Here is a 27,926-nt window from a genome sequence, read left to right on the forward strand (position 1 = left end):
GAAAAAGACATGGCCTTTGCCCCGAAGAGACCATTATAATTCAAGGTAACAGCACACTATATGATATATGAAACTTGCAATAATCATACATGCATTTCAGAGGTACTCACCACTGAAACATATACATGCCAAGACTCAGTTTCAGAGAAATCTACACGGTAACATTGGTGTTGCCATTACAGATCAGGTTAGTGGCCTCCCCTCGCACAGTACCCTGCAGCTACCATTCGCCAACACCTGAAGCTTCAGCGAAAAGCAGGCAACCTCCATGAAGCACTTTGTCAAATTGTGCAGTACCATAAATGGGATGTGGGAAAGGGGATCCTTCTTGTCCCCTTCAAGCAATCAATCATCTCTGACCAGGGGGGATAAAATCCAATTGCTTCCGCAAACAGCTGAAAAATGATTATTGAGAAGTATCTACCATTCATTACTTGGTTTCTTTTTTAAATAAGAGGTCTGTGAAAAAAGATAAGGACTTTAAGCAACAGAGGTGAAATCCCTGAGGGCTTATGTAGGACTTAAGTAGTGTACGGGTTTTCTGCACAGAGTCGAATTCCACTCTAGTTGCATTAAGCACTGCCCTGGAAAGAAAAGGGTTACTGCAATTAAGAATGATGCCTCCTCCACCTTTCGGCACTATTGATTTAAACTGGAGCTGAGGACATTCAACCCTTCTCATAATTGGGCTTTTGATAGCCTAAGCAATATTTTAACACCATTGCCTCACAAAGAGTCTATGTGTAAAACATTCAGTACATGTTGCAGAAAAACAAATACAATATTTAATTCCTTAAATAAAGCAATCCCTGACCTATCTGTGTTCATAGACAATTAATTTGGTCAATAGCATTAATAAAACACTGGATGGTCTCATTGTGAATTCCAGTGTTAAGAAGGAGTACTTGTGGAACCTTAGAGACTAACCAATTTATTTGAGCATAAGCTTTCGTGAGCTACAGCATCAGATGAAGTGAGCTGTAGCTCACGAAAGCTTATGCTCAAATAAATTGGTTAGTCTCTAAGGTGCCACAAGTACTCCTTTTCTTTTTGCGAATACAGACTAACACGGTTGCTACTCTGAAACCAGTGGTAAGAAGACAGTCAATGTAATATATGTTGTAGCTCTTAATACATAATACAGTAACTACCTACAGCAATAAATGTGCCCCTCCTGTGAGCATTTTTTAGGTAGAGCCTGAAATAGATTGCCTGTCTCGATTTCCATGGAAAAGAACTTCTGTGGCATGAAAAATAATTTTCCATTTCTCATTTGCAGCAGAAGCTGGTGCCATGTGAAACCAGGTAAGTGAAACTGAGAGGAAAAGATGTGCTCAGAGCCAAATGACAGCAGTAGATAAAGCTCACCCCATGTCGGACTCAAAGCGGAGTAGGCAAAGTGCACAGCGCAGAACACTTCAGAACCAGCATTTATCTTTGGAAAACTCATCTTGTTCTCTCCCTTCCCAACTGAATTATGTCCAAATCATACTAGGAAAAGATCCATGCCTCTCTCTATCCCATCAGTGTTTATTAATTTAGATGGTCCACAATGAGACAAATGTTAAAATCAAGGGCTTGCTGCAGAAAAGCAATCCAGTGGGCTCACTGAGAAATCTTAAATCAGGAAGCATTAGTGGGATGCTGGTTCTCATCCGAGTCAGAAGTCATTACTGGAAGTACTAACAGAAAGAAAGAAAGTTTGGTTGATGAAAGAAGAAAAATTGAGATAAATAATAACTAACACATACTTATTGCAATTATATAACTGTTTGCCTCCCAACTAAACGCAATTACTTTCCATCCCAAACATGCACACATTGAAGTTCCCATTATCAGTTTACACTTGTTCTGAAACCTTCCATGGAAATCGTCCCTAAATTATTTTTCTCTCCAAATATAAACAAAATCCATTACAAAGGAATTTGTCATCTTTTGTGCTCCTTGTCACAGTAATTTGTTTTTAAATATCATTTTGAAACAGCTGAATTATTTACATTTGAAAATTAGCTGGCGACCCTAGGCAGCTGCTACTTTTCGTTCCTTATATTTTATGCATCGGTGTCCCGTGGAAAACTAGTAACTGCATAATAAATCTGCTTATGCAAATGATTTACTCCAATTCTCACGGCTAAATGTCAGTGCTATTTCAATCTGCATTCGTCCAAAACCTGGTAAACAAGTTAGGGCCTGATCCAAAGCCCAGTCTATTGACTTCAATGGGTTTTGAAGCAAGCTTTTCCACAACAAGAGAAGGAGTACTTGTGGCACCTTAGATACTAACCAATTTATTTGAGCATAAGCTTTCGTGAGCTACAGCTCACTTCATCGGATGCATACTATGGAAAGTGTAGAAGATCTTTTTATATACACACAAAGCATGAAAAAATACCTCCTCCCACCCCACTCTCCTGCTGGTAATAGCTTATCTAAAGTGATCACTCTCCTTACAATGTGTATGATAATCAAGTTGGGCCATTTCCAGCACAAATCCAGGTTTTCTCAACCCCCCCCCCCCCCCGAGTGGGTTTGTGTGTGGGGGGGGGGGTGAGAGAGCCTGGATTTGTCCTGGAAATGGCCCAACTTGATTATCATACACATTGTAAGGAGAGTGATCACTTTAGATAAGCTATTACCAGCAGGAGAGTGGGATGGGAGGAGGTATTTTTTCATGCTTTGTGTGTATATAAAAAGATCTTCTACACTTTCCATAGTATGCATCCGATGAAGTGAGCTGTAGCTCACGAAAGCTTATGCTCAAATAAATTGGTTAGTCTCTAAGGTGCCACAAGTACTCCTTTTCTTTTTGCGAATACAGACTAACACGGCTGTTACTCTGAAACACGACAAGAGAGTAGTTTTAACTAGAGGCAATCGGAAATTTTCCAACAAACATTTTCCCCATCAGAAAATGTTGATTTGTCAAAACCAAAACTTTCACCGGGTAGTTTATTAAGTCAAGGATGGAATTTCTGGTCAAAAACATAGGGACACCGCGAGAACTGCCAATAGCCCAAGTGGTTGAGGCGCTCGGCTGCTATGTGGCCAGCCCAAGTGCAAGTCCCTGCTCTGCCTGCCTCTTCTCTCTGGCCCAATAAATAGTTAATTATTTATATACAACAGGAGAGATTGAGAGAGCTACCACAACTTGATGGTTAGGGAACTTCCCTCACCTGGGATACAGCAGACAAAGCAGGGACTTGAACCTGAGGCCCCCCTATTCCAAGCAATTGCCCTAACCATGTAGCTGTTGGGCTGGGTGGAGGGAGAATGGAATGTGCTTCTTTCCCCTTGCCCCCCACCCCCCTGCAACAAATTTTGAGGTCTCAGTTTCATTTTGATGCAGAACAAAAGCCAACACTTTGAAATTTTTCACAAAAGAGAATTCTTATTTTAATCAATAACGTTTTTTAAGTTAAAGCCAGAACTAACATATTCACATGGCATAAGTCATTCATACACTCAAAACCCATACATTCACCATAAACAACTGGGCCAATATTTTCAAATTTTGGATGCCTAACTTAAGGTACCCAAAGGCCATATTTAGGCATAGAGATGCTTTTCAAAAGGCTAACCTATGTGATTTAGACACTTAAGTCCCACTGGAAGTCAATGAGACTTTAACACTTAGGTGCACTGGAAAACGTTACTGCTAAATTCAGGAGGCACTGTGGGGTCCCAGCACCTGTAATATTCATTTCCTGAGTTGCCTTGTTTTCAGCACCCAGGTTTGAAATGTTTGGCCTTGATATCCGCAATCGTTATTTAGTGTAGCTGAAGTGAAATTTAAATGACACAAAACCTCTCAGGCATAAATAATTTAAATCCAACAAGTTCACAGCATACCAGAGTATGAAAGAGTTCTCGCTCAAAACAAACCTGACTGGGTTTATTAGAAAACGTTCCTTTCAAGCACAGAAGTCAAGACGCCCGATTTGCTAATTCAAGTAAAATTAGAGAACAGTCCGATAAAAGTGTTCCAGTAGTTGTAACAGTAAACAAGGTGGCACAAAGGGAGTCAAAGCCTTCCCTAACATATGGGAGTGCCCAGTATGGACAGAGGCAGCTCCTACATCTCCCTCCCTGCAGACTCTGGCGCAAGCGCGCGTTGAGGTGCGGAGGGGCAGGGTAAGCAGAAAGGTTGGAGCACAAAGCACTCCAGGAATCCTCAGCTGCTTCATTGGTGCCTAGGGCAGATTGTCTCCAAGGCTACTCTACGCCACTCTGGGGCTTAGCAGAGAATCAGGAAGCCGCAACCAGTTTCCTAAGATTTGCTCCTCCCACAGTCCGCACTCTGCTGTGCACAGTGTAACCTCAAGGTGGAATTGTGACGCGTGTTCTTCAAAGAAAATCATAAATATTACCTCCGAACGTTAGTCTACTTTGACAACCAAGTAACCGTGCCATCCTGTTATCAGAATCTTTGTCCCCACTTTTCCTTTTACAGTCTGAACTTGCAATGTCAAGTCTGAATCCTGCAAACAACACACGTTCTTAGTCCCACTGAGTTCCATGGAGCTACTCCCACCTGCGCAGAGCTCACTGCAAGCCCTATGTACCACTTGGAGCTGACCCTCTGCGCAGGAATGAAGGTTACCCCTACAGAATGGATACTAGGTAGCCATGTACAAGCTTCCTCCCTCCCAGTCAATATGTCTCAAATCCAGTTTGGAGGGAACTGACTGCCTCTGTGGGTCTGAAGGGTGGTCCAGCTGCCGGGTTTTTTCAATCCTTGGCATCTTTGCTAAAAGTTAGGAGCTAGTCAAAAATATCAATTGCTTCTGATGGGGATTTTTGAAAGAATGTTTCCCCTTAATTTTCTACAAAATATTTTCATTTTTTTCGCTTTTACCTTTTCACTAAAAACATGGCTGAAGATGGAAAATTTCATTTTGGTCAAAAAGCCATTTTTCATCAAAAACAGGGTTTTTATGAGAAAATACTACCCGGCTTTACTGAAAGGGCTAAAAGGGGGCCTGTCACTGTGGACCATGATGGGGTTTCTTTCTGAAGCAGACACTTGTCCACACAGAACTCAATGGCAACTCAGCATCCTTTAGAAGGTAATAAATACAAACCAAAGCTGGCTTGATACCAGTGCCATGTGGAGTATTTACAGTGATTGCCACTTTTCGTTTTCAAAATATGTTCTACAAATATCCACCGGTCACTCAGAGGTAAAAGACTAGTACCATCAATCTCCCCCTGTTCATATCACTTGCTAGATACACAGATAGTGTGCCTGAGATGCAATGAAGTTAGGACGATTGTTCAGCTCAGATTCTAACCTACTCCCTAGCCTTGAAACCACCCAGCCTCCTTGAAAACAAAGTTCTTGTTACCCCTCCTTCAGATGATACCAAAAACATCCTGATCACAATACATGAAATAAAATAAAACCACCCTGTTAAAAACCCAACATTAGCAATAACAAACTTGTTATGTATTTAGTAAAAAAAAAAAAAAAAAAAAAAAGGGGGGGGGGGAGGGGTTAACCCCAACAGAAACTGTTGGCCCAATCCTGCAGCATTTACTTGCCAGCGCAGCACTCTTGAAGGTAAATGAGGGCTGCAGAATTGGGCCCTTTGTTTGAACTGGACAGAGAGCATAGAAACTGGACAAAATAACTGCATACGTTACTGAAGTCTCTTGCATACAGTAGCACTGTTTGACATGAATACAAGTATTTGGGAGTTCTTTATGATCAGCTGACACTGTTTAAATTGCTGGATGTAAGTACTGTATATGGTTTTATAAGAAATTTTTGCATATGCAGTTAAATATCACAGTAGGTGCATTTCAATACTTTCAGAGTGATGTTTTCAAGATTGCCTATGAGATTTGTACACCCAATAAAAATTAATAGAAAATTCAAATCCTTTAGGCAGGTTGAAATTCTCAGCTTGAAAACAAAATCTAGGTGGTACGTTATTCGATTAACAGCTTCCAAAAGGGGGAAAAAACTGGATTTCCAACTTGAGTCTGTTTGCAAAAATGTACTGGATTTAGATGCTATTTATGGCCTGATCAGCAGAGTGCAGCAGTTGAACACTGAACAATCATCTACGGCTATGCAAAACCAAGAGCTCTCTTCTGATACAAGAGCATCATTGTGTAATCTAGTGCACCCTCGCACAGAAAAGATTGGGGCCCCACACTGCAGTTAGAAAGGATTAAATACATTTCACATTCCAGATACAGCAAGTAGGGATTGAAGGTCCTGATATATTCTTTAATTATAGCAACTCATGCCACTCCGTGCAGAGAAATAGCTGTGAGAACTTAGTGCAGGTCACAGAGGCGTTTTTCAGGAATGAATAAAGGACTGTGAACTCTGTCAAAATGTTACCAAAAAAGAAGTTATTGTACCAAAAAAAAAAAAAAATCAGTATTATTAAATCTTCTCCTTGTTCCTCACCCAATGCAGAGTTCTTTGATCCCCACTGCACAAAGGCATGAAAAGGTCTAGTTATGTCACACTGGGAAGCCGCATGTTTCTTGTGTTTTTTAAAGCACAGCAAGAAATTCTTGTCATTTTAATTGGAGGATGTGTAGTCTCGCTGATTAAGACACAAGACTGGTGATTTAGGGAGACGTGGGATCTGTCCTCAGCTCTGTCACACAATTACTACATCACCTTGGGCAAGTCACTTCATCTCTGTCTCTCTTCATTTCCTCCTGTGTAAAATAGCAGTAAAACTGAGAGACCTCACAAGGATGTTGTAGGGTCGCAGTCACTGAAGTCTCTACGTACTTTTGAGATTCTTGGATAGGGTGACCAGACAGTGTGAAAAATCAGGACATATGTGTGCGCGCGTGTGTGTGCGCACGTGTGTGTGTGAGAGACGCCTATATATGACAAGGCTCCAAATATCAGGACTGTCCCTATAAAATTGGGACATCTGGTCATTCTATTCTTGGATGAAAGGCACTGGAGAAGTGCAAATATTACTATTTATTTGTGGACAGCTATCCCTACACAATGGGACAACCCTTTTGCTCAAGAGAATAAAGAGAGCAATTCAGTTGCCTGCGCCTCTTCTATAGCTCGTGACAGATGAGAGAAATATGATAGAAAAGACATAGTGAGAGAAGGGGCGGTGCTTGCTGTCAGTACGGTGCATCGACTCTGAACATTGTCAATTCCAGCACCCAGAAACCAAGATTTAAAAAAAGAAAAAAAAGATTTTGATTTGTATTATTTTTGGAGTTTAGAACGTTCAACTGCATTTTTCACATTCTTTGTCACTGTGGTTGAATTTTTTTAGCCAATAATTACTGCATGGTGTAATTTACAGTGAATTATTCTATTTCAAGGACTACACAGGGTGCATTTTTCTATTCCTAGCATCTCCTCTCCAAAGATAGGCTTTTAAATACTGTCATGAGCAGGCAAATTTTAAGGGATGCTTCAGAGCAGCAGTGGAATCTTGGAGGAGTTGGGTCATCCATTTATCGGCCTCATGTACCTCTACAGGTAAAGAAAAATGTAGCTCACGCTCACTCCTGGTTATTCATCTCTCATTTTTGTGGAGTTTGCAGTGTATATTGATCTGCCCTGAATACATGTCACTAAAAGCAAGGATCCAGCCCCCTGGGCCTAAGGACAGTACGTAATACAAGTCCTGGAAATGGAGCCTGTCACACAGAGTGACACACACTGCAGCACCTTGAACACAGAAACCTCCGCATGGTATGTGAAATTCATCCTTGTACAGACAGCCAGCATAAGACTTACACAAAATTTAAGTCCCTCATCTGTACTTGCTGGGAAGAACCACCACAGAAGTCCCACACTTGCATTTCCTGTCTGTTATTTCATAGGTGAGGTTTGTTTTTTAAGAGACACACAACAGATGCATCAAGCCAAATGAGTGCTTAGCTCCTAATGACAACATGAGCATGATAACTACCTGGGAGCCTTAAGGTTGGATTTGACACTGCTCTGGAGAGGCTACAGTAAGAGCCCCTTATTACATTCACAAAGACGAGCTCAACACAAGGAGCTGCATACAGTGCACTGCCCTACTTAACAGTATATTGGCTAAGGAATGTACTTTAAGGAACAAAAACCTCACATACAATATGCGTGGGAAAGGCAGCCAGGATTAAAGTCTTCTGTACAGCTTACAAAATGTATCTGAAAACAAACCACAGGGAACAAAATATCCAGTGAACATCACGCCTTGATTTCAGTTACTTTCTTGCTTGCTTTAAAAAAAAATCAACGCTGTTAAGAGGCACGATTTCCATAGTCTATTGATTTACTGCAGTTTAAATACAAAAGAACAAGGGAGGCTTTGGGTTATTGTGCTGAAATACATTTCTTTTACATGGAAAAAAAATCAAAATTACTGGCTTGAAGTCAGCTCGGAACCAGCAGGTGCAACTTTAGTGAAGGTCCCTTGGCCATATTCAGTGATGATGTAAATGACAATAAGTAAGATGGTCATAAACGGTGTGTCTACAAACAAAGTGATTTGGACATGGAGTGGGGGGAGAGAAGGGGCAGAAGCTAGGAAGGCAGAACAAAAAGCAATTTATACTCAGCTCTGTCATATGCTTCTGTCACCGAGAGCAAAACTGGGCCCTGATTTTGACTTCCATGGGAGTTGCAGGCACTTTAAGTAGATTCTGAATGCACAACTGGTGTAAGATCCACTTGTTTCGCACACCTCAATGTCACAGCAACGTAAGTTATATACACACCAACAACATGCCGTTAACCATCCACAAGGTTCTGAACAGCAGAAGTTAAACTCACCAGAGAATAATTAACTTTTGGCTTTCCCATGCAGCAGTAAATTAAGAGCAGCAACAGAGGCTGTAGTGGTGTCAGCAGAATCAGGAAGGCAGTTAGCAACATTTTGTTCATTTGTTTGTTTAAATGAAAGCTGGGGGATTTTGCAGAAACTGATAGTTTAGCCCCTTAATCCTCCAAGGAAATTTTCCTTCTCTCCTGCAGCGACTAGATGGGAAGAGTTTTAAATCCTGGACCTTTTCAACCATGCATCTCCCACACGTTTAGACTACAGCACCAAGAGGCTGAGGTAAAACCAGGCCAGCCCTAAAATGTACATAGCTGTAATACAGTATATCATATCCAGTTTCAGTAACCAATATTACCCAGCTGACCACATACAAACAAAAGGAAAAATGCTGTACCACAAACTAAGAATTAATAAAAGAAAAGGAGGACTTGTGGCACCTTAGAGACTAACCAATTTATTAGAGCATAAGCTTTCGTGAGCTACAGCTCACTTCCTCAGATGCATATCGTGGAAACTGCAGCAGGCTTTATATATACAGAGAGAATATGAAACAATACCTCCTCCCACCCCACTGTCCTGCTGGTAATAGCTTATCTAAAGTGATTTCCAGCACAAATCCAGGTTTTCTCACCCTCCACCCCCCACACAAATTCACTCTCCTGCTGGTGATAGCCCATCCAAAGTGATAACTCTTTACACAATGTGCATGACAATCAAGAATTAATAGTTACAATTTTTGGTTCGCCACGTAGTCCCTCTAGATGCTTTCACGCAGAGCAGTAATTTCTTGTTTGCAGCTTAGGCCACATACCAGATCAAGAGGAAATGCAGAACCAAAAGTTCCCCTTCTCTACAGCTCTCAGCTTGTTTGAAACAGAATGATCAACAAGACAATTGTGAGAATGCATGGCCAGCTTGTAGTATGAGTGTCTGAGAACAAGATGACTGCATTGAGATAGGACAAAATAATCTTAGGACCAAATCTGTTCTGAGGTACATTGATATATCCCTAGAGTAACTCCATTTAAACCACTGGAGTTACTCCAGATTTGCACTGGAATATTTTTAAGTAAAATTTGACTCAGATGCCCTAATTCTGATCTCACTTACACCAGTGTAAACCAGATTTCACTATTCTTCTGATACACCAATACAAGATTAAAATGAGGTCTTTAGGCTGAGATTTTCAGAAGTGCTCAGCACTTTGAAATTAGTGGGATTTTTACCACCGAGTCCAGCAGCAGCAGCATTAGGTGAACTCTGAGCCCTTTTGAAAATCCCACACTTTATATATGAAGGCCAATGGTCTGATTTCCACTTGGGAAGTGACTATTTGGAAAGCCAAAGGTAAAGGGGCAGGGCTGGACTTTTAAGGGAATCCTGAGCAGACCATGAGATGGACCCCACTGCGGCCACACACACAGAGTCCTCTGGTGGGCGATATTGCTAGGCTCCCCTAGAGCATGGGTTCTTGAGAGTTAGCACTCCACTCAGATGCAAGGGGCAGTTCACACCTCACTGAGCTATTATTTCAGAACACCTCCGGACGTGGGACATGTAGTACCTATGCCTTAATCCAGACCTGGGTAAAGGAACTAAATGAGACACACCTTGGTCTGCAGGGTGACTCTGATCAAGAAGCTTAAAAACCCTGATGAATGGAAAAGCCTGGCAGCACAATCCATGCAAACTTCGTTACTACAACTCTATGACTAACACCCAGAAATTATGGCTATTACATGAAAATTATCCCCAGGATTGTGCTCAAAATGCTCCACAACTACATTATCTGTACTAACACCTACCAAGACAGCTTGCCCACTTTACAATATGTACCACCATGCAAAATTACACTACCACCACAATGACTGGCAAAAACCTAGCAAGGGAGTATTAAACTGAATGTACTGGACAACAGTTCAAACTAAAGATCTCCATAACTTTCAGTGGCTAATTAATTGCTTCACAACTGACTGCTGTTGAATCATGCTGGAGAATGAATTCTTCCCACCAAGAGTGGTTTATTGATTTTTTTTTAAAATAAATGCTGCAAACATATTAACAGTGATTCAGAAACAGCTCTCAGCCTCTTTCTGCACTCTCTGGATGTATTTCAAGTGCTAAATAGAATATTCAAGCTTGAAGCCATTATGAAATGCTGACCTTCCCCACCCCAGTTGAACTGCAATTAAGATCCATCCCTAGGTTTTGAAAATAAAGAAGAGAAAGTTAAACACCAGCTTTTCATGATTTGTCAAAGGATGTTGATTTTTAAAAAGGTTCCTTATAAAGAAGCCAATTTCTTCAGCTCCCACATACATTTTTTTTTCTTCTAAGCAATCTAGTGCTGGTGAAAACTGATTGACAGCCCTAGAAATCTAGAGTCTTACCTAGCAAGGACGCACAGCTTCTTAGATAACTGCAGCACTGCCCACACTGCAGCATTACAAACTACCTAAAGAGGGACCATCTGGAAAGGTGAGAAGATAGTTCATTCTCCAATGTTAATCCCATCCTTTGCACCTCGAATCATGACGGACGTGTCCCAACTCAGGTGGTATTATCTGTTGTTGTTTTCACCAGTAAGAAAGTGGGCTGAGACAAAGAGAGCAACCATAAGATGCTCAATATACAACAGAGACCTATGAAAGGGTCTGTATTTTAATGCAAAGATTCTAACACACAAACATTATAAAATCAAGGTGGCTGAGGTAGTATCTTTTACTGGACCACTTCTGTTGGTGAGAGTTGGTCCAATAAAAGATATTATGTCACCCATCTCGTCTCTCTAATACCCTGGACTGACCATGCTACAGCTACGCTGCATACACAAACATCATGAAATTCAGAGCTGCAGTTCCCACATTAATCATAACTTGGCCCTCCTTGCCAAATTACAGTTAATATGGAAATTATGCATGCCGTTTAGCAGAGCAGTATATATACAGTACCATAGCGTAGGCACATTTTGCACAATGCACATTAAAACACCTTTATGCCTTTGTACGCAGTGTGGCAGAGGATTATCAGTGCTGTGGCAACCTTAGCTTTGAATTATAAGCGTGCATTCAAAATTTCAGCTGCAGTACCATCATTTGTTTATTTATTTGCCTCTTTAAAATTAAAGGGAAGAGTTGCTGGTGCTGTTATGCAAACGCATGACCAAACTATCTCACACTGCAAGAGACTGCATTTACTGCAGTGCACGGTTGTTCATTCCAAGACAGACACTGGCGCACCATGGGCTTACTGTAGCACGTGTCCATGAGGGCAAAAGACCTTGAATGGCCAGCCTAAACTCATCTGTGCTTATTTCTAGGTGCAAAGATCCACACAAATGACAAAACAGAGGTGATCAGCACATTAGCAATAAGACAGATGAGAAAGAGAAAGACATCTGAAAAAGAAAAACATTTCTGGCAGAACTTTAATACCCCATTTAAAGGTAACTGCTACATTCCTTAATCACAGAAGCCTTCCTTTTTACCCCCTCCCTTTCAAAGCATTTCACATTAGCAGTCATCTCCAAGACAAATTCTTCTTCTTAACAACAATCCTGCCCATGTCAGCAGGAAAACCTTAAGTTAAACTACTTCCAGGCTGACTGTAAATTATTATTAATCATTACTAATTGCTGAGCTTTGGGCTTGAGAGCACATATGAAGAAGGCAGGCAGCTCCTGTGGGTACACATCTTGGAAAAGTCTGAGTGCATTCAAACAATATGTGTAGGGTAAATCCTGAGCTCCTCACTACTCAGCATACCACAACATACTAAGGATGCAAGGGAATCCTAGATGACTGGTAAGTTTTCCTCTTGGTGTAAAATTGCACTGCAAGATGGGTTTGCTCTGTTTTCAGTGTGTATAAAGAACAAACAATATTAGTTCTCCAGCTTTGCAAATTAAAATGAAATGACTGTTATAAATTAATACCTACTGCCCAAGTTACAGTTTCCATTCTGGTATAATTGAATCCTTTTAATTGTCAAACTCCAGTGGAAGCCTATGTGCCAATTAAATGATTGTGCCAATTATCAGAGACTCCCAGGGATGCTCCATGCTGGGCGAAAGTCATTTTTATTTCACAGACTGTTTTAAAACTAAGCAAAGTACTATGCACAGAGAAATTAAGCCTTTTCAAAAGCACAGAGAAGGGAAAGTACATATTTTCAAACCTGGAGGGCAGCACACAAACACCCCCCTCTGCGGTAGTAAAGCCTGCAGTTGAAGCCCAGAGCCCTGCTTCCCCATCGGGCAGAAGCCCCAAGCTCAACCACCCCACCATCCTGCCTCAAGCAGAAGCCCCGTGCTCCCTCTCCTAGCCCAGCGGCTGAAGCCTGGAGCCCCAAGTACACCCTTGCAACCCTGCTGGGCCCTGGAGTTTTTATACATATTGGCCGGGGGGACGAAGGAAGAGAGAAGATGTGGGAGGCTCCAGTAAATATTCTATGAGAATTTTTGCCCTGCTGACACTTATTGCAAATGAAGCTAGATGAGACTGGTTGAATCCACAGTTGCTCCTTACCCCTTTTCCTGGGCAGTGTAGAGTTTGTATACCCCACTGCACCAGCATATCACATACACATATACTTTCCTTGTTCTAGATGAAAGGCTTATTGAACAAAAACACCAGAGTGATCCCCTTTTAGTGACTAGCCCCCTGATAGCACTACAGAAATCCTAACCTCAATCTGCATGTGAAATATCCACTAAGAAATGTTTTCTCTTTATTTTGAGAACAAGACTCTCAGAGTTTAATTACATCATTTGCTTTCAAAAATTTATGCCCTGATAATACTAACAAATAGCTCTAATATTCTAAACATACAGCCAAAACAAGTAACAACATCCCCGCTGACAAAATCCAACACACAGAAACTCTTTCATCCTCGTAGGGTTGCCAACTTTCTAATCCCTCAAAACCGAACATCCTAGCCCCACCCCTTCTTGGAAGCCCCACCCCCTTCCCCAAGACCCTGCCCACGCCCCCACTCCATTCCCCCTTCCTCAGTGGCTCACTCTCCCCCACCCTCACTCACTTTCACTGGGCTGGGGCAGGGGGTTTGGGTACAGGAGGGAGTGAGGGCTCTAACTGGAGTGCGGCCAGAAATGAGGGGTTCAGGGTGCAGAAGGGGGCTGCAGGCTGGGGCGGGGCTTGGGGTGCGGGAGGGGGTGAGGGCTCCAGCTGGGGGTGGGGATGAGGGGTTTGGGGTGCAGGAGGGGGTTCTGGGTTTGGAGGGCTCAGGGTTGGGGCAGGGGTTTGGGGGCGGGGTTACCTCTGGCAGCTCCCAGTCAGCAGCACAGCAGGGAGGCTAAGGCAGGCTTCCTGCCTGTCCTGGCATCACGGACCGCACTGTGGCTCAGAAGTGGCCCCCAGTTCTGGCTCCTAAGCAGAGGTGTGGCAGGCGGCTCTGCGCACACAGCTCTCACCTGCAGGCACCGCCCCCCAGCTTCCGGCCAATGGGAGTGTGGAGCTGGTGTTCAGAGCAGGCAGGAGCAGCCTGCTGAGCCTCATGGCCCCTCTGCCTAGGAGCTGGACCTGATAGCCACTTCCAGGGTACAGCGCAGGACAGGTAGGGACTAGCCTGCCTGAGCTCTGCAGCACCGGCAACTGCACTTTTAACAGCCCGGTCAGCGGTGCTGAGTGGAGCTGCCAAGGTCCCTTTTCAACCGGGTGTTCTGGTCGAAAACTGGACACCTGGTCAACCTATTGCTAGGTCTCATTCAGCTGGACTCTCATATTTACCTTGCAGGACTTCAAACTCTTTGTGAAATGACCACAAAAGGCTGCAAACCAGCCCAACCTGCAACCCAAAACATTTACCTTTCTATTCAAACATGAAGTCTGACAACTGCTTTTTGAGATCTATAATAGAACCTCAGAGTTATGAACACCTCTGGAATGGAGATGGTTTGCAACTCTAAAATGTGCATATCTCTGAACAAAACATTATGGTTGTTTTTCAGAAGTTTGCAACTGAACATTGACTTAAAACAGCTTTGAAACTTTTTACTATGCAGAAGAAAAATGCTGCTTTCCCTTTTTATTAGTAGTTTAGATTTAACACAGTACTGACTATTAGATTTTTGGGTTTTTTTTGTTTTGGTTTGGTTTTTTTGCTGCTGCCTGAGTGCATACTTCAGGTTCCAAATGAGGTGTGTGGGTGACTGGTCAGTTTGTAACTCTTATGTTTGTAACTCTGAGATTCTACTGTATTGTGAAAGATAGATAAAACAATTTCCAGTGAAAGATGGAGCACGTATCTGAGTGCTCTAAATTAACTTATATTTATGGCGATGGGTGCCCTAAAAATAGACAGTTCCTGCTCTTTTTAGTGTTCACAGCATCTCAAGCCACCACCTCTTCGCAATCTACAAACACATACAGAGACCATTTGTTATTTATTATGCATTAGTCCAGCGTTTTGAAAACATAAAGCACTCTATAAGTGCTTATGATTACTTTCTGGCAGGAAAGGGGGAAAAAAACCATTGTGATCATCTTAGTGCAAATAAATACGTGAATTATTCCAAGAGAAAAGAATGCATGCACAAACGCAAACAGCACAGTCCGACACACGAATGGATGAGCACTGCAGACCCATTTTGACAGCACCTTCCAAGCCTTCAGTATTGCTGCTAGGGTCAGCATTTGCTTACCTGGGCGGAATGCATAATTTGCTTACAATGACAACGTCCTGCATATATCTGTGCCAGCTGTTTACCCCTGAAAGCCGTGGGGTGAAAAAAAAAAAAGATCAGTACTACTACCAAAGAACAGCCATCCAATAGCGCTTCCATTATCCGTGGGCTAAATTAAGAAACAGCAAAACCTGCCATTTGTGACCTCTGCAGATACTAACCAAAAATAAATCCATTTATGAAAGTACAAGCTTCTCGTGCATAAAACAAGGAATCAGCTATTGGAGGAGTCAGCAAACCGAATGGCTGATAGGAATGCAGTGAAAGAATCAGAGAAACGAAGGGTTGGAAAGGACTCCAAGAGGTCATATAATCCACCCCCTGCCCCCGATGCAGAGGCAAGACCAAGTAAACCTGGAAGACCATCGCTGGCAGGTGTTTGTCTAACCTGTTCTTAAAACCTTCCAATGGTAGGGATTCCAAAACCTCCCTTGGTATCCAGTGCTTAACTATCCCTCTAGTTTTTCTTAACATCTAACCTAAATGTCCCTTGCTGCAAACGAAGCTGATTACTTTTTGTCTTACCCTCAGTGGACGTGAAGAGCAATCCATCACTGTCCTTTTTATCATATTTTGAAGACATACCGGGTCTCCTGTCAGTCATCACTATCCTAAACTAACATGCCCAATTCTTTCAACCTTTCCCCACAGGACATGTTTTCTAAAAAAAAAGAAAGAGAGCAAAGGGGGAAATCCCAGGCTTAATATATTACCTGGAAAGATATAATATATGGTAAATGGCACAGTCTAAACAGATGACAGAAATCTACAATTCAGGACATCTAAATCAAACACCCTGAAAACATGAATTCCTCTCTCTATATACTTTGACCATTAAGATGAAATTGGGGAGGAACATTGGAAAAGGGAATTTATACACTGAGCAGAGTAAACATGAGTAACTGAAACTGCTTCTACCTGTCTACAATTTATTCAGGTAATCATCAGGTTGAAATTACACCATGAATACAAATCCAAGACTGGACATTTCAGCTTCAGTTGCCTCGTATGTCTGTTCCAGGTTGCATCACACCTGGCAGCGCAATAAAGCGGGAAATGTCAGAGCCAAATTTTCATCATCATCCTTCTCAAATGGTATTTGTTACAGACACTTGAATCTCTGGCTGTCCAGGAGGACAGGTTCTAAGGAGTGAATCAGCGGTGAATGCATTAAGTGCCGTAATGGTTCTAAGAGTAAAACTGCTTGAGGCTCTGATCCTGCAAGTTGTTCCAGGTGGGTGGACCCCTGCTCCCTTATGTGGAGCCTACCTGGTATGCTCAAGGGAACAATGAAACCCAACCCACTGATGTCATGAGTAATGTTAACTTTTAATTTTCTAATTGAGCCAACTCCACCTCTGGAAAAACACGGCAATGAAAACTTCAACCACATCCAATTTCCTTAGGCTCAGGACTTGGGCCACTGGAAACGTCTTGCGAGCAGCTAAATGCGTTTTCTGAATTTCACTCCAGGAGGCCCAACGTTTTCAACCCAATTCTCCTGAGTTTTTAGCTGCAGGACACAAATTGCGACAAGATTATTGGCTGCCTGGCCTGAAGTCACTCTCTTTCTCCACCTTCCCACAACTGACATCCATATTCTCCTTCCTTTCCTGCAAGATATGTGATCCTGAAGCTCTCCTGCAGGGGAAAAAAGTAGAGGAAATGGAGGGCATCTGGAGTGTTTGTCTGGGGAATGTGTTTACTCAAGAATGGGGGAAGGGGGGGCCAGAGAGGGGAGAGAGCCTGGGGTGGTGTTCTTGGTGACATTAGGCAGACAATCCCTACAGAATTTACAGGCTATTTCTACAGGATTTTTAATCATTTCCTGAAGCATCACAGTGGCCCAAACTCACAACTACTTCCTAATTCATTTTTCCATTCAAATGGCTAATCGTTCAGATTCATCATTAGAAAATGATAGTTATTCCCTGTATCAGAGAACTGTACATACAAGAGAGACACTAGAACAAGAAAAGAATCAGAAGCAACATTTTCTGGAAACTTGCCACTCTCAGATGGAGCACAGGTTAAATAGGGTATATATTTAAAAAAACCCAAAAGTCTTCACCTGTCTTATTACCTCAAGCCCTGACATCAACTGCCAAGCTTCTATTGACTTTAATGGGAACAGGATCATGTCCCTAGGCTGCAAAAAATAATTTTACATAAGCTCCTCACTTTATGGTTCCTGTTTATACTTTTTTTAAAAAAAACTATTCCCTTCATGTCTCTCCTTACATATGCAATTCTTAAATAGAAAATAAAACAAAACAAAAATATTCCAACACCTAGATAGCGCCTCAAAGAAATTATAAACTGGGAAACAGAGTGGATTAAAAAAAAGATCTACTGATAAAAGAAATAGTGAATTAACATGAAAGAGAAATTTCAGTACTCAATCATTTGCCAGCTGTTGCAGCCTCTCCATTGCCTAGTTAGGCCCCAATCCAAAGCATTTAAGCCCATGTATAAGTAGGCACATGAATAGTCCCATGGAAGTCAATAGGACCACTGATGAATGAACTGGAGATCTGCAGTCAAGAGACACATCTAGAGGTTACAGGCAATGAGTTGCCCAAACAGTGATATACCCAAAGACTACCAAGCTCTTGGATCTTAGGAAGCACTCAGAAGCATGATGCTAGCTAAGGACACAAGCACGTACTGCTTGCTGAACAAGATGAATTAGGAGTAGACCTTTTTCTCATACATGCAGTATCAATGGTGTACCTATGCAGCTACCCGCTAAGTTACAGTGAAGGAGCAGTATGAGGTACAGACAAGAAAAGGAGACATATAGAGGAAAAACAATCCAGGAGGGAATGATTGGAGACAGGTAGAATTAACAAAGGATGGATGGGAGGTAAAGAGTCACAAACAGACAAAGCAACACAGGGAAGCAATAGGGGGCACAAACACCGATGAACCCAAAACATTATTGGTTTTGCTTGAAAATAAACTTTGGAACAAAATATCATCATATTAAGTGTGCATGGTGCTCTCTTTGCTGGTTTCCCCATCTGTAAAATGAAGATACAACCCCACTAGGAGGTAGATGGTAACTCATTTTCTACATACACTTGCTATCTGTACGTTTTCTGAACGTTATATAAAAGAACAGTCAACACAAAATACCCCCCCCCATTTAACACCATCAGATATCAAATCACCTTTCATGCTTTAGTGATCCATGTAGGTATACCTTCTTCAAATTCTTCTAGCAAATATGTTTTTGAATTCAAAATGCCCTGCTTGATTACTCTGTCTGTCTGATTCTTATATGGCTTCATAAGCAGCACTGTGTTTCACCTGAATTGAGCCTCAACAAGGCTTGTTGGCTCTGTGAAACTAAGTGATGTTGAAAAGTATGCTTTCTCACTGTCAGGCAAAGAATGAATCCAGGGTATCCAATGTCCTTGCTCTAAAGGTCATTTGGAAAGGTATTGCGGTATAAATACGGCTGCATATGTGACAGGGTTATAACTTATGGTGGGACAACTCCATTGTTACTCAGAGCTTCTGTAGGGAGTATGATGACTCTACCCTGTCACAAAGACAGACCAAGAAAACCTCAAGAAATCTTTTCAAGTGACAAAAGGTCCTAGTTTTTAAGAAGAGCCCACTGGATTTAGAGTCCTGACCTTCATTGGGTTGTTGGCCTGGAACATATAATGGATATACTTGCAAGACCGCCGCAGAAGCAACTGAAACCGTGTTTCCAATGCAGTGTTACCGAAGTATTCAACCAGCACTGTCAGTGCCTTAGGATTCCTTACATGGAGGAATACCCTGAAAGATCATTGTTTGAATGTCCTGATCACAAACACAGGAAAAGCCAAGGACACCCACCCCAGTGTGTCAGGGGAGGAGTTAATACAATTCTAAGCCCACTGTTCATTTCAAAGTGTGGGATTTGCAGTGGGGGAGGTTTAGATTGGATATTAGGAAAAACTTTTTCACTAAGAGGGTGGTGAAACACTGGAATGCGTTACCTAGGGAGGTGGTAGAATCTCCTTCCTTAGAGGTTTTTAAGGTCAGGCTTGACAAAGCCCTGGCTGGGATGATTTAACTGGGAATTGGTCCTGCTTTGAGCAGGGGGTTGGACTAGATGACCTTCTGGGGTCCCTTCCAACCCTGATATTCTATGATTCTATGAATCATAGAATCATAGAATTCTATGATTCTATGATTCTATGATTTAGATACAAGCTCCCTGTGCAATAATGGAAATTCCCCCCAGCCCCTAGACAGCATGGCATGCTGTCTCAGCAGGGACAGCAAGAAGCTCTATTAGCATTAGATATGTACTGCTAATAGAACTTATTAGACATCAGAATTGCTGCTACCATCTAATGCTTGAAGCATGCTATGGGGGGAGGAGCATGCAGAGGGAAGGAAAGGAGAGAGAATGATATCAGACACAGTAGGAAGAGAAGAGAAAAATCAGAAGACAAAGAATATTTATCCTGCCAGCAATAACATTGCTGAAGACAAAAAGCAGTGACTCCTCCAGAAAAAACAATTCAGGCATTAGGAAGGTGCATAAGTGACACGGTTGAGTCAGAATCATCTGACCAAAAAGTAAGAAAATGATTGGGGCATGAGGCTTACTTTTAAAATATTGACCCGCCTATCTTTGCCATTGTTGATAAAGAGTCCCACCTTGACACTCATGCAAAATGAGCCCTGCAAATCCAAAGGGGACACAACAAAAGCACAAAATATTTACTGATCACAAATGAAGACAGTGAATTTTTTACTACCAGGTGTTTACTTGGAAGGGTGTTGCACCCAGCTCTTCTGAAGCAGGGGATTAAAAACCCATCCCACACACAGAGAATCAATATCTCAGTCACTGGAGTAGAATTTTCCCACCAGTCTCATTAGTTAATAAGGCAATTTGGTTCACATTAGAAATTATAAAATGAACATTCACCACAAGCTCCAGCTAGCCTGACGCTAACAGAAGTCAGGCCATGGTGCTGTGACGTAAGATCACTTAACGAGGCCACCAAGTAAGGAAGTCCACTGAAGTTGCTAACAGAGTAACAGCCTGATTTCCAAAGCTGAGCAATCCCAGCTCTCACTTGAGTCAACCTGAGCTCAAGGTGCTCAGCTCATTTGAAAAAATCAGGCCACAACTGTCATGGCCCAACTCAACGCCTGCTTTCCATTGACTTCACGGAGCATGGAAACATGCACTAGCTGGTTAATTTTCCACTGTTCTATTCACTGTGGGGGTTTAGTTTTGAAGCCAATGTTTTATTTATGTAGGCACAGCCAACATATTGCTAATTTTCTCTGTGCAACACTGTGTGCTTTAAAGAGCATGTTTTTACTAGATGTTCCCCTCGTACTGGAGATAGTTGCTGAATAAGAGGTTAATGCAGACTGAAAATCACTGTGACATTATGGACCATTTAATTGATTACTAGGCCTGCTTAGGGGCATGTATTAATAGGACAGAACCTCCATGCGTGTGTTTCTCCCCCATCAGTGAACTGCAAGAGGAAGGAATGCATCCCACTATTCTTCAGACTCCTGTATAATCAGCGTAATGATTTGAAATAGAAGATCATCACATCAAAATCTATAACTATAAAAGAATCAATGGGCAGATCATTCTAACACTGATCAGGACAGAAAGCAAGGCATATATAAAATATAACAATGCTTTACCATAGCACTGAGAGTCTCTTCCCAATCCGGCCTCTCTCGGGGATGAATGCTTCTCTGAAGTTCTGGAACAAAGTCATCCTCTTCTGTATGTACAGAGGACTTCATCATTCTAGAGAGAAAAAGACAGACATGCTTGTTTCTTGCTTACAAATTCCTAGCAAAGCTTACTTATGGCTTCACATTGGTGCTGCATGTATGAAATACTCTCTCAAATCAAAATGCGAAGGCTTTTAAATATCTGGTATTCGTGGTTTTCTTTTCTTTTTTTCTTTCCCCCTGAGAATACCAGCAGCTCAAGAACGTAATCTAGTTTGGAAATTTGCATTCCCAAACCAACTTTAAATTATTGGTTTATTTTGATTTTTTTTTAAGCCTTCATCCTAATCACTGGACACTTGAAAAAACTTCAAAAAAAAATTAAACAAAAAAATTAAAATCTTCTAACACGTTGAGCAGATTCAATGAATTCAACAGACTGGCCAGACAAGCAAAATTAACCACATGAATAACAATAGCTGTCAACAATCACTTCTAGCACCATCTCCTGCCCCACTTTTTCCCCCAAATTCTTGAGGGGGAAAAAAGATGGCCCTTGCATGCCTGCAAGGTTAGTATATCAAGACCCTGATAGTACAAGGTCTGGGTCATCAGTTGTTCCAGTGTTTTTCCTTACCCTGTGTGATGCAGAGTGCCCTTGACTCACACTCATTTCAATAGTATTTGCGGGGTGCTCAGCACCTAAATTTCTCAGGCTAAAAATTTCTGCAGGTAAGGAGGATCTGATTTTCAAACACCTTACACAATTTATTTGTATTCCAACACAGAAACCTTTATGGACGTGGCTGGGAGCTCAAATCTTCTGAAAAAAAAAAAATGTACTTACAAAAGCTTCCCAGTTCACCTCTAAGGCATCTCTATTGTTATGAACGAAGTTAAGCAGGCCATATAAACGACACTTTGCAGGGGACAGCAGCAAAGATCTAAAGCACTAAATCCTGCTGAGTATCTGGTGTGATCCATCCCAGCTTCATTAACAACATGCACAATTCAAAGCTAATCTTTAATAATAGACTGCCATATATTTATTTATTTAGGCAAACCATTTCATTAATCAGCACAGCACATACATGAACCCAAAGGAACGAAGGGTGAGCCAAATGTTAGCTATGATGAATCATCCAGTTTGACTAAAGGAATAACTATACTGAAAGCCTTTACATAGCATTGCTATGCACTTTGCAATTCTTTAAAATGTTGTTAAATAAGCATTACGAAAGATTTGCTAGTGATGTTCCACCTTTTTTCCTGAACAGATCACCAATCTTAATTGCTAGCTTCGTACAGTAAAAACTTAAACTATAAAGCTGTAAAAGGCATATGTATGTATATAGTTGAAAACGTGAAGCACTCCATAAATAGTGATTTTGCAATGCAGATCAATTAAGCAGAGAATGCAAATAACAAACATTTTAGTTACAATTCCATAAAAAGAAAAATAGTCAAATAAATGTATGCTATCAATAGCCAGATTAAATAATTGCAATCTACTTTTATAATCTAATTCTACAGCTGCTATGGCCCCGACACTTGGGCAAACTAGTTTTTGATTCAACAAAGGAAACCCATTGTATAGGAGCTTTGCATAAATACACAGCAATGTGCCATACACATGGACATATTCCATTGCCCTGCACCTTATGTAGCTATTTACACCCAGAGCAAAGAGAGTATAAATCATTCCCATTCTGATTTGGTAGCATTTTGCACTGGTGTACATTGCAAGACAATGCAGATACAGGATAATGGAAAATGCGGCTGACAAATTCTGAGAGATTCATCAAATGCATATAAAAGCAGGGTGGCATACACTGCATTTATTTTACAATGGATGGTAAGAGCAGATGCAGAGTACAGAACAACTGGGTTTGCTACATGTATGAAATCTCCATTTAAACTTCTGGTCTATGCACCACACAAAGATACCAATGCCTTAGGCTAGTGCTGGCTTCCACAGCATATCAAACATGGAATAAAGCTCAATTATTTGCCCTCTTGCCACACACCATGTACCAGTTATGCGATATAAACCTTGGTTTCCTCTATCAGAGTTGCCAACAACCCAGACACAATACAGCTGGAGCAGTGGTAAGACTTAAAGGTTAGCTGTATTTTGCATCTAGGCTCTGGACGGGGATCTTTGTGAATATCTGTGGGATCTCATCTTCTCTTCCATTGTCCTTCTCACGCCCCCAGACCCAAGTTTATGAGGGGGAAATTCCTCGCTTCAGAAGTGAGACCATATAAAAAGGCATCCTGGAGGACAAAACATCTCAGAAGCAATAGCCACCTTACACAAAGCCCCATAAACTGTTCCATAATCACAACTGCCAGACATGGAGCCAGAGAAGAAGCCAGAGGAGATGGCTAATTAAACACTGGCCTCAGATCTAGATCTATTAAACGCACACATTCCAAAGTTTGCACATATGTTTTGCGGCACACTTCACACATCATACTAGTGGATTGCGTACTATACACAAGAGGTAAGGAGTGCATGACTAATACCTCTAGCAATAGGGTGGCCTTGTTTGTAGACTTTTTTGTGTAATTTTATACTTAGCTTCATACCTGCATTTTGTCATCTCACCATTAAAAACAAGCAAAATACTGAATGGATGTTTGTAAGTAAGAATTTACACCTTTATAATCACTTCAGATTACAAATGTGTTTACTACACTATTCCTATTCCTACACTATTACCAGCAGGAGAGTGAGTTTGTGTGTGTATGGGGGTGGGGGGGATGTGAGAAAACCTGGATTTGTGCAGGAAATAGCCCAACTTGATTGTCATGCACATTGTGTAAAGAGTTGTCACTTTGGATGGGCTATCACCAGCAGGAGAGTGAATTTGTGTGGGGGGGTGGAGGGTGAGAAAACCTGGATTTGTGCTGGAAATGGCCCACCTGATGATCACTTTAGATAAGCTATTACCAGCAGGACAGTGGGGTGGGAGGAGGTATTGGTTCATATTCTCTCTGTATATATAAAGTCTGCTGCAGTTTCCACGATATGCATCTGATGAAGTGAGCTGTAGCTCACGAAAGCTTATGCTCTAATAAATTGGTTAGTCTCTAAGGTGCCACAAGTACTCCTTTTCTTTTTACACTATTCCTCATACCTGATGGCAATTCCCATCTTTGCTTTCTTATCAGACAGCTGGTTTCTTAGTATGATCACTCTCCTGCCAAAAAAGGTTGAAGGTTTTTTTTGTTTTTGTATTTTTGCATACCTGAGATTTCACCTGCAATATGAGACCAAGGACAGGTTCCTCCAGGGGCTAAGCATGGCAGGTTTTGCACATTTTGCTCAAACGTTTTAATGAAGTTTGCAGGCAGGCAGTAAATGGTAATTTTACTTTGAAAAATCACAGGTGTTAGGGAATTTCTCAGGATAGTGAAGGAACCAAATTGGGTATATAAAGACTCACAGGAATCAGTGGGGAACTTTGACCAAACAGCCAGTCTACAAAAACTGAATATATTCTCCCACTGTAACTAACACCCACAGCATTTAGGAGAGCTTAACTCGTAATTTCCCTCCAAACCCACCAACCTACATTGTTATAGTAGCAGGTCACTGAACCTTGGAAGCAGAATGAGTCAACGGACCCATCTGTATGAGTTCTCACTGGTTGCTCAAGACCGCAAGCTGTAGTGAGCTCACTTACCCCATCCTTTAATTATTGCATACACCCCACGAGCTAGGAGTGAACCCGGAGCACATCACTGTAGGTCTGGCTGTTTCTTTCACAAGGATTTATGACGGGATAGTTCCAGGTGGACAGAGAGAAAAACATTCCTGTTGGCATGACACTACGCACTTTGTGTCATTTAGGAGCTGGCAGGAGGCCCAGCCCTCTGGTTTCCTGATCTCAGTGACCAAAAATACAGTCCTGACAAGATTATTAGTCGTTGTGCAACGTGTGGAATTAGATTTACAGTAAGTTCATACAAAGACTATAAAATGGGGAAGTGGATTTACAGATGATGGATAATAAAATGCACGCACACTGTATAAGCTATATGCCTGCTCCTGACCACAGGCAAGTCGCTGGGAGTTCTAGCATTGGGAGTTCTACCATTCTACCATTCTCTAATGGGAAGAGACTTGTGCCCCATACAGTGTATTCTAAAAATAAGCCTGCAAATCGGCAATCACGCTTTCCTGCAAGTTTCCCAGGAGCTCTCCCGCAACCTTAATTATGTCCCATGACAAACTGGAACAGCTCCACAGGAGCCATTCCTGTTTATTAGGCAGCTAGTATCATTTTTTAAAGATGCCTTATTGTGCATACAAACCAGAAACTCCCTGCCCAGCAATAAATTCTTCCCATCCCATCCCCCCTAAGAATTTGAAATACATCTAATGTATTTACTAAAAAAAGCTGTTCTGGCCTCTCTCAGCTCATGAAGGGGTAAGAGTGGTTATGGCTTCCCAATTATACATTTTAAACAAACAACTGATTTTGGTATTTGACAGTTGTCCTCCAGGACACCTCAAGATTCAAGCAAGTAGCATGCAATTAGGCCAAACACTAAACACAATTACCCCCAGAAATTGAAAGAGTTAGTTTCTCAGAAAACTATACACATTTTATACCTTTCCTTATTCTTCAGTATTTTAACAAAAACTGCTCTGACGTCACATCTCTGAAAGAGAGGCTGACTGAAGATCGAAAATGCCACGTGCAAGGGGATGATTGTTCCGACTCCTACTTTCTCATGCCGCATGGCTTTTTCCTCCTCCCCCCCGCAAATTTGGCCTGGATTAAGCAGAATAGCCCCTATGTCTCTTCCCTCCCCCATCCCACTAAGCAGCACAAAGGAGAGAAAAAGCCATGGTCAGAGGAGGAGGGCACTACTCCAGATACTCTCCCTGCCTCCAAAGTCTGTGTAAAACCCCCACATGTCCATGTGAAGAAAGGGAACATGGCATTTGACCTAGGCGGAGCAGGGGAAAATTAACCTAAACATATCTATGGACTGAAGGCTGCACAGAGAAGAATTAGTTTCTCCTCATCCAGCTTCAGCTCATCCTCCACACTTTCAAATGGTGTTTTGCCATTGACTTCCATAGTAGCAGACTCTGGCCTCTCCAAGAGTCCTCCCAGAGAGGTTATAAAGCACACGCTATAGTCACATGCCAATTTCAATTCAGCTGGGAGCCTGTCATGCTACTGTTGCAGGAGATGAAGGAAGCGGGGGGGGTGGGGGGGAGGAGGGGAAATGTACCATGGCGCATCTGTATGCCCCTTCATTTTCAGTTTTAACCAATTTTTACCCAAAAATTCCCAGATTTTACCAAAAGTATCATTCATTTTTTTCTGATTTTCACCCTACTTTTGTATCATTCAAACATATAAAAAATAACTTGTTTTATTAGGAAAATACAATACATTGCAGGAGATACATGTATTACGATAATACATTAGTCTTTGCAGATAATGGTTTAAAGATTTGACACACTAAAATGGAAAGAAAACAAAAATCTGTATCAGAATACATTTCAGAACGCAAGGAAGTATTCAAAAGTTTTAAAAAACAAAAACAGGAAAAAAGGATGAAGTTGAGTGTATGAACTGCAAATGGTGTGGCCTAATTATTAAAAATGTAAATATTTATAGACTAACAGTTCAAAGTCTACATCAGTAAACATTCTATTCAAATGAAAAGTTTTATTTGGGGACCAGAGATACGTTGTTTTCTTAAACTCAGAGGTGGCATTGTGTTTTGAGTTCTGTTTTAGCTGTGCAACAAACCACACTGATGAGCGGAATTCAAAGCATTAATTTACTGAATACTTTCCCCCGTCTTTCCATCCACCAAAATAAACCCCAATATTTACCCAGAAAAATTATTAATAGTTTTTTGCACTGATTTTCACATGTTTTTGTTGCTGTGGTAAAGAACACTGAAAATTCCTGGGAAAAATTAAATAAAATAAAAACTGAAAACAAAGGGCCCTGAATATATTAGAGTGGGGAGGTTTCCGAGTGGGGAGGTTTCCTAGTGGTCCACAGACCCCATAACTTTTCCTGACCCCATCCCATGGGAGTCCTGGTCCCATGAAACAGGGATTTTTTTTTTCAGGTCATGTCCACACATATAGTGCTACAACTGCACTGCTGCAGCTCATCTGGAGAAGACACGCTATACCGACAAGAGAGCTCTCATGTTGGCATAATAAAATCACCTCTGAGAACGGCAAAAGCTATGTCGGCAAGAGAGCTTCTCCCACCAACACAGCGCTGTGCACACAGAATCACAGAAGATTAGGGTTGGAAGAGACCTCAGGAGGTCATCTAGTCCAACCCCCTGCTCCAAGCAGGACCAACCCCAACTAAATCATCCCAGCCAGGGCTTTGTCAAGCTGGGTCTTAAAAACCTCTAAAAATGGAGATTCCACCACCTCCCTAGGTAACCCATTCCAGTGCTTCACCACCCTCCCAGTGAAATGGTTTTTCCTAATATCCAACTTAGACCTCCCCCACTGCAACTTGAGACCACTGCTCCTTGTTCTGTCATCTGCCACCACTGAGAACAGCCTAGCTCCATCCTCTTTGCAACCCCCCCTTCAGGTAGTTGAAGGCTGCGATCAAATCCCCCCTCACTCTTCTCTTCTGCAGATTACATAAGACCAGTACCCTCAACCTCTCTTCATAAGTCATGTGCCCCAGTCGCCTATTCATTTTCATTGCCCTCCGCTG

The 27,926-nt window shown here is 41.8% G+C and overlaps 1 protein-coding gene across 6 annotated transcripts in view; it reads right to left on the reverse strand.

Annotated features, from left to right (window-relative positions):
* The window catches only part of ARHGAP32 (Rho GTPase activating protein 32), a 416,149-nt gene that overhangs the window by 210,274 nt on the left and 177,949 nt on the right, over positions 1–27,926 (reverse strand). For all 6 annotated transcript variants that reach the window (XM_078849914.1, XM_078849912.1, XM_078849913.1 and 3 more), the window contains one exon: positions 21,160–21,268. In XM_078849914.1, coding sequence (XP_078706040.1) covers positions 21,160–21,267 — 108 coding nt within the window. In that variant the 5' untranslated portion in view covers position 21,268. The remainder of the gene's footprint in view (positions 1–21,159; positions 21,269–27,926) is intronic.

The sequence above is a fragment of the Lepidochelys kempii genome, chromosome 22 (genome assembly GCF_965140285.1).
Source record: "Lepidochelys kempii isolate rLepKem1 chromosome 22, rLepKem1.hap1, whole genome shotgun sequence".
NCBI classification, from domain to species: Eukaryota; Metazoa; Chordata; order Testudines; family Cheloniidae; genus Lepidochelys; species Lepidochelys kempii.